This window comes from Verticillium alfalfae, genomic scaffold (assembly GCF_000150825.1).
Source record: "Verticillium alfalfae VaMs.102 supercont1.6 genomic scaffold, whole genome shotgun sequence".
Taxonomy (NCBI): Eukaryota; Fungi; Ascomycota; class Sordariomycetes; order Glomerellales; family Plectosphaerellaceae; genus Verticillium; species Verticillium alfalfae.
The window spans coordinates 889106-896960 of NW_003315033.1; the positions used below are offsets into that span (position 1 = coordinate 889106).

General features: G+C 57.6%; 2 protein-coding genes across 2 annotated transcripts; one reads left to right on the forward strand and one right to left on the reverse strand.

The window, feature by feature from the left end:
- Positions 1-2895: 2895 nt before the first annotated feature.
- Positions 2896-4042, forward strand: VDBG_05364 (CDP-diacylglycerol-inositol 3-phosphatidyltransferase; the record flags this gene model as incomplete). Its single annotated transcript, XM_003004205.1, has 4 exons — positions 2896-3103; positions 3179-3555; positions 3627-3742; positions 3817-4042. The coding sequence occupies 4 exons, from the start codon at positions 2896-2898 to the stop codon at positions 4040-4042; spliced, it is 927 nt and encodes a 308-aa protein (XP_003004251.1).
- A 1306-nt stretch (positions 4043-5348) lies between these two features.
- Positions 5349-6858, reverse strand: VDBG_05365 (conserved hypothetical protein; the record flags this gene model as incomplete). Its single annotated transcript, XM_003004206.1, has 2 exons — positions 5349-5953; positions 6024-6858. 2 exons carry the CDS (start codon positions 6856-6858, stop codon positions 5349-5351), a joined length of 1440 nt encoding a protein of 479 aa, XP_003004252.1.
- Positions 6859-7855: the final 997 nt, after the last annotated feature.

The window sequence follows — 7855 nt, forward strand, 5'->3', positions numbered from 1 at the left end:
AAGTGAGAGGTGAGGGGGAGGGGCTAGCAGCTAGCAGCTAGCAGGGGGGCGCCTGGCGGCGGGGGCGCGCCAGCACGCTGGACAAGCCAACGACATGGGGCCTTGATGGTGAGGAGACCGGGGGTTGTGAGTGGTGAGGTCGTTCAGGGTCAGTCCAGGGACAGGGTGCATGGTAGGCAAGTCGGGTCGGTGCCTCGATGTGCCCAGACACACCTATTCTGGGTGCTAGGTAGTCCATTTCGTGGGAGGTGTGCCTAGCTAGGTAGGTAGGTAGGTCTTCACTCAAAAAGTCAAGTCCTCTACAAGGCCACGCTCATGCTTGATGGCTGGGCTGGTGCCAAAGCAACGGGACGAAACATACTCCCCATCATGTCTCTGATGACGCTCTTGCTGTACCTTGGTCCATGGCAAATTGCCTGTTTGAGGTGCCGGCCGGCGCACTGGGGTTTCGGAACACTTCTTCTTTCACATCACAAAGACATCCAGCGCACAGTTAGGGGGGGGGGAGTGGGCGGCACGACCCCAGTCAGGGAGTCTGAAAGTGTGAGAGGCCTCGCCCGGAACGTTCCGCGAGAAAAGAAAAGCAAGCATTTCAAGTCCCCAAGCTCCATTACCGCAATGTAGCAATGGCACGATGAGGCGTCATAGCAAACTGCCCTACTGCAACCTATCGCGACGACGACGCACGCTTTCAGCAACAGATCGGGGACTCGGACACGTCAACCTGAATTTTGTTGTGAGTCCAGTGTGGGGGGACGGGAGGGTGGAAAGGGAGGGAGGAGGCGGGGGGGGGGGTTCCATTCAGTCTCCCAGTCTGACCCAGGCCAACTGACTTCGCTTTCCCCATTCCTTGGATTTGATGGGCATACAACCCGACTGGGTGAGCTGAACGGCGTGATCACGGCTCCTTGACCGGGTATCAAAGTCCAGACTCCCCGCGGCCTCCTCGCATCCTCACCCCCTGGTGGATTGGTGCTTGAGGATGGAGACCACCACTGGGGAGGACAGAAGGAGGGGGATTATTGGGTGTGACATGTGGCGCTGGGCAAGGGGTCCCTGATTGCCGCGGCCAAGCCCTCCCGCTCAGTGCCCCCCCATGCTCCCTGATGATTCGAGTGCCGGCATGTCTCGCCTTGTTCGTCCAAGGCATTGCGTCGTCGTGAAGGCTGTTTGCCTCACTCTTTTGCCGTTGTCGTCGCACAATTTTGCTCGACGCGGAGGCAGGGAAGGAGGGGGGGCTTTCGATGACATGTCAGTTCGCTCGAAGCCAGACGCCATCCATCAAAGCACCATGCTAGGTGCTCCGGGCGGGCCGATGCGACAAGGGCCATGTCTGTTGGATAGCGTCAGAACTAAGGCACCCAGGGATCCTGACTCCTGCAGCGTTGATGTGCCGAGCATCAACTCGACGAACTGTTGGCGGTTGGTGGCTTTGTGCTGTGCCCCCTCCATTTTCTGGTGTCCCTCTCGGTCCTCTGCAGTGAGGCAGGTGGATAACACTGGATGCAACCAACTGGTCTCCCACTTGCGAACAAACCTTGTGCGCCGAGGCGGTTAAGTAGGTCGTTGTCGGCCGCAGCCGTGGCGTTGTCCCTGAGTCGGCATGTGCATCGTTCTTCTGCGATGCAGGTCGACTGCCAGGGTGGTTAAGCTGTTCAAAGGGCTAGCTCATGCCGATGCCCAAACAGCAAGCCTGCCCTCTCCAAGTCAAAAGTTTCGGGCCGCAGGAGCAACATGTCCCGAAGGTACTAGACCGGTCAACGTTCAGAGAAGGGCATGCGTTGCCCGCGCATATGGGTATGGGAGGCAAAACACTATGGGACAAGAGGATTGATTTGTTGGGCTGGCAATCGGCAGGCTGTCGGGGTCGAGATGGGGGAATCCTTCGATATACCCGTCGGTTCATTCAGGGCACTGTACAAGTCGAGGATCGTCCTGCTCGAATATTATGCCTACAATGAACGCAGCTGCTACGTTACAGGATGGCCAGCCAAGCCGGACGCGCATGTCCGTTCATCGGTCAGTCGCACGCCTTTAGTACCTAGCTGGCCAGTGCCCGACGGCAGCGGTCAAGGGTCCCAACTGAATCTAGGGGAGAAGAGAGAGAGAGAGAATAGTAAGAAAGCCTGTTTACTGCCTCATCTAGACACAGATGGTGGATGCTGACTCAGCAAAATTGGTGGTTGTCTTGGCCGTTGGGGACCTCCATTCAACACAGCATTCGGACATCGACACCCGAGGCAGGCTTATCATCGAAGGTCCATAATCGGGGTTCTTATCTCGTCCCCTTATCTAGCACCTTCCCGTGTAGTTCATGGTGTCCGCCCAAGCCGCCGTGCTGTGTCAGTGACAGACCCCTAGGTGCTCAGGGCCATGCACCACCCAGTAGCCTATTACCAGCACCCTAGCAAGGAGCCCAGCTGTCGGGTCCATGACAGGTCCGACCCTACCCCAAAAAAAACAGAGAGGGCGAGAGAGGGACAGGCCAAGATAAGTTGTCCAATAATCAAGCACCCGTGCTGTCGTGGCCGCATCTCTCCATTTTTCGAATCTCATCTTCTCGTCAGCACTCCTTTTCTGTTCAACACGTATTCCGGTTGACGAATCTCGACAAATCCCCGCGCCATCTCGTCCCATCTACAACCCCTGACGCCCTCCTTTTCCTCCTTGCCCGACCCTGCCGCCACTCGACGCGCGCCGATCACCACAGAACGGATCATCTTATCGGAGCTATCGTGCCCATCCGAGCCCTCCGTCGCAAAACCCCCTTCTCGTCTCTCAACCGACCGACACCTCAGCGTCGACCCTCAACGGTATCGCGCCTCCAGAGACACGCACCGAATTAAGAAGAACTCTTGCTTGCTCCCTACCACCCCCACAATCAAATCTGACACCATGTCCTCGTCAACCCGATCCTCGAAGAAATCCAGTTCCAGCTCGTCCAAGGTCTCGCGCAAGGCCTCTCCGGAGCAGCAGCCCCTGGTCAACGGCAACGGCAACGCCAGCGCCAAATCCAGCAGCAATGGCACCGCCGCCACGGCCGCTTCTTCTACTGCGGTAGTCGAGGAAGAGAATATTTTCGTCTTCTATCCCAACATTATTGGTTCGTACTATCATCCTCGGCGGCCGACCTCGGCTGTCCACGTCTTCGCCAGTAATGCTGACGCCGAAATCTAAGGCTACGTTCGCATCGTCCTCGCCATCGCTTCGCTCTACTACATGCCGCTCCACCCGCGAACCTGCTCCCTCCTCTACAGCGTCTCCTGTCTCCTCGACGCCCTCGATGGGTACGCCGCTCGCATCTTCGACCAGTCGACACGCTTCGGCGCCGTGCTCGACATGGTCACGGACAGGTGCACGACATCCTGCCTCCTCATGTTCCTGGCCTGCGCCTTCCCCCGCTGGACCATCGTCTTCCAGCTCCTCATCACCCTCGACTTTGCCAGCCACTACATGCACATGTACGCCTCGCTCACCATGGGCGGCGCCGGCACCAGCCACAAGAATGTCGATAAGGAGCGCAACTGGATGCTGAACCTCTACTACACCAACAAGGTATGTCTTGTCCATCCCCCCTGCACGCAACACGCGCAGCCTGCTAATGAGTCCCTCTTTCCAACCAACAGACCGTCCTCTTCGTCTTCTGCGCCCTCAACGAGCTCTTCTTCATCGCCTTGTACCTCCTCTCCTTCTCGTCGCCGCTCCTCTCTCCCTCTCTGCTCAAGAGCGTCGGCGAGACGGGGTGCCGCCCAGATCCAGGCCGGTGCCCAGGGTCAACACGTCGCTCCTGAGCGCCATCTTCACGAACCCCTACAGCGCCGCGGCGCTCGAGCTTGCCCGGCGCCAACAAGGATGGACTCGTTCTGGCCCTGGTCCTCAACCGGCGTCAGCTTTCCCCGTCATGGCCGCCAAGCAGTTCATCAACGTCGCCCAGCTCGTCAACGCGAGCAAGTGGCTCGGCCGAGGGCAACCTGCAGGTAAGGCGGAACAGGGCCTCCCCAAGAAGAAGAAGAGGCTTGAGTTATGCTTGACGTGGCCCTGACTGAAAGATCTTCTACTATACTCGTACTCGTCTCCTCATCCGACTCTGCATCTGATACAGCTTCGCAGTGGCGATGTCTCCTCTTTCTAATTCGCGTCTACAAACTTTCTGCACATAATTCGGCTCTACGCTTTTCTTACCTTGCGTACCGACGGCGGGGGCGAGGGGGTTGCGAGACGGCAAGAGAAAATAAGGGGGGAGGATTTCTTTCCTTTTGAGTTTCACATTATCGGATCATGGGAAGGACCTCGCCCTGCCGGAGCGGGAGGTTCTTGATAGCTCGCAAGGTTGGAAAGGTCGGCGTTGCCTGATGAGTCCCAGGCCAGACCTATCTGGAAAGACTCGGGGGGCTTTTGGATTCACGAAGGAGCTGCGCACGCATTGAAAAAAGAAGAGGAGGGCCGGAAGTCGTCAGAACAGCGACCGGCAGCGCCGGATCGGGATGTATTGTCTCGGTATGGTCCCCCGTCTTTTCAAAGCCTCGGAGGAGGGCGGCCATGGGTCCCAATATGGCCCAGTATGATGCGTGAAGACGTTTGAGCAAGCGGCCGGATCAGATGGCCAACCGCATGACCCTCCCAAGAGAAAGTGGAGGGTCGGTCTAATATGGAGTCGGGAAGCTTCGTTGTACATTTAGATAGACCAAGCAAATTGCACTTTCTTTTTCTGTTTTTTTACTTCCTCGATATAAACCTTGAAAGAAGTTCCTTTCCGCTGCGAACTTGCCATCATTCGGTATGCAGGGATGCGTGAGTATCTTTCTTTTTTTTTGGAGTCAGCAGCCGGTATCTCGCCCTACAAGGCTGAGTGGCTGCATGTCCTGGTGAAATCAAAGTTGCATCGAGGTCTTGAAAAAGATAATAGAATAGGCTCCACAGCCCTGCTGTCACCTCACGCGAGTCACGCAGATCTGGAGAGCATGGTCAAGGGGTGCTTGGGCGGCTCAAGCTCGCCGGTTCCTTGCGGCGCTCGTATTCAGGCGATGGCGGCTTCCCCTGATGACCTCCCTGTAGGCGTCGGTGGAGAGCTTGTCTGGGGATGCGAGATAAGGGGGGGGAGGGGTCCTGTCGCTACTAGTAACCTTGACCACCTGTCTAAGTTTCTTATTTTTGATCTATTGGTTGTAGGATTATCATTCATGACATTTTATTCCAAGATGAGCCGCTGTTCGTCTTCGTTTCCACCGCGCAGGAGATCATTCCGCCACAGTGTCGACGGGACAGTCGTTTGAATAGCCTGCACTAGCCTGTGTCGACGATGTCTCCACGTGTGCGGGTAAAGGAACCTCCGCAGAGCCCGCCGATTTTTAATACTCCGGGCTCCAATCCCATGCGTCGGCAGTGAAGAGGCTCCGCGCCATCTTATCCGCGTACATGTTTCCCTCATACCGCAGCCGCTGATCGCCCGCCATGCCCCGCGTAAACGCAAACTTCCTGTCCTCGGCCCCGTGCGGCACGGCCTCGCGCTCCTCCGCCGCCCGCGCCCACGAACTCGCGCCGCGGTCTCTCCGCCACTCGGCGCCGCGGATGCCGACGACCTCGGTGGACAGCATGGCGCGGATAAAGTCGACAATGGGGTCGAGGCGCGTGCGCAGGCCGCAGTTAGTATGGTTCTTGTCCACCTGGTAGCTGGGGCTCTGTTTCAGGGTGACGAGCAGGTCGTCGATGTCGAGGGTTGCGGCGTCTGGGAGGGCCTCGAGCGAGCTGGGGCCAAAGTCGACGGGGCGCAGGAGATCTTTGCTCGTGAGGAACTTGAGCATCTGGCCGAGCTGGAACGAGTCGCATGCCGAGGACGAGTCGTAGCCGAGCTTGCACTGGCGATCACGGGAAGAGTAGAGGGCGAGGAAGTGCCGCTGGACGGAGGCGATGGTGTTGAGGATTGCCTCGCGGCGGTGCTGGAGTTCGTCTGGTGCTCTTGTCAGATATTTGTGTTCGTCTAGTACAAGCTTGATTTTGCTCGGCTGAATCAGAAGGCAACCTACGTTCAAGATCATCTGGCAGGTTCCACCAGGCTTCTGTGCTGGGTAGCTCATCGTAGGACACGAGGGCACTCCAGTGAGAGGACCCGCGTAGGATGATCTCTCGTGTGGCGTCGTGCAGCTTCATCGGCTGATCGAGGAGCCAGGAGACGAGGATCTTCTGGCGCAACACCTGCTCTGTTCCCAGAGCACTCTTGCCGCTGTCGGCTCTCAACGCTCTGTTGCTCGTCTTGGGCCACTTGAGCTTCAGACTCGAGCTCAGAGACCGTGCGATTACGGACCGGCAATCGAAGCGATCCGAAAGGATAGCCAATGTCGTGACAAAGAGCATGTTGATCGATGTTGCCGGCGTCTGCACGGGCTGTCCGTGGAGTATCCTCAGCATGTCTCCGAAGACCTTGTCACGGCCGATGGAGCGTGTGGCCTCATCATCGTCGGTAATGGTGATCCACGGCAGAGTTGTGAGGTCGGTGTCCTCTGATGCACGTTGTTCCACGGTGAGGTTGGCCAGCGACTCCTGGACAAGCCTCGCTTCGGCAAACTGGGTGTTGCCCAGCAGGTTCTCGAAGTACTTGGAGTGTCTCTGCAAGACGGCAAGCTCCACTCGGAAGGCCACCTTGAAAAAGGGACTGAAGTTTGGCTCGGGAATCCGCAGCGCCCCTGGCTTCCTCGTGGCAGCCTGGTGGGCCTTTCTTGCCGTGCGGATGGTCTCTTTGGATGTCTCAAAGCTCACGTCCAGGACCACCTCGCCTCGAGGTGAGATCTCGACAACAGCGGGCGTGTTCTTGGACGACGAGTCCGATGTATCTCCATCTTGGCCAGGAGCGGCGTCGTCCATCCTGGCCTGAGAGAGTTGCCGCAAGGGGGCAACATGAACATGGACCTCAGAGAGAGGGGTTGGGTGGGGTGAAGAGAGTCTCTGGAGATGATCAGACCGGCGGCCGAGGCGACTTCAGGCGGTGCTTACGGTGTTCTCTCCACACGAGATACCTTTTCCTTGGCAGCAGGAAGATGCGTGATACCTATGTTAATGTGAAAATGAAGTGATCAGGATCTCCACGTGAATCATGGAATGCAAATGAGCCAGCACGTCGTGACTTGCGAGTCCAGGGTCTAAGGGTCTGGCTCACTGTTGTCACTGTGGATCAAACCCTGGGGCCTCGCCTTATGCTGATAAGAGATGCGATAAGCCTCGCCTGAGCCCGCCAGTGACAGCAGCAGCAGCAGCAGCCGCTGCCGCTGCTGAGGGATGACGGCCTGGTGCTGTTGAGCGCGCGGTGCAGCACTGTCCGCCATCCCCTGTTCGCTGAGGTGCAGTTGCTTCTTCACCAGAACCTCAACGATCCTCAACAGCTTCAGTCTCATCAATTCGCAGACAATCCGGTCCTTCTTACGTCTTGCAAAGCGGTCTCCATCTTAAGCCTCCATCCATTTTTTGAACGTCTCCAAAAATCACAGACCAGCTCCGGTTCCGCCTATCGTACGGTACGACGCTTGGCATCCAAAGGTGCTGCGTCACCAAACGCGGCCAGTGCTATAGCCGACAGCCCCTCTTCCCAGCTTTGCAGCGAACCCGACGACGAACATCTGAACCACAACGACAAACGCCATGGCGTAGGAAGCACGTGGACTGAAATACATGCACCACGCCATGCATCATCACGGCGATGAAGCTCTACCAGTCTCGCTCGCCCATTCCTCACCATCGTCGCAACCATGCCAGCTCTCTCCCGCCGCCGCTTGTCGCGACATTTACTAGCCCAGTACCGAGGCTACTCGCGAACAGCCTCTGGGTTTCCCATATCCGCGGATCTATGGCATAAACTGCAGGCAGC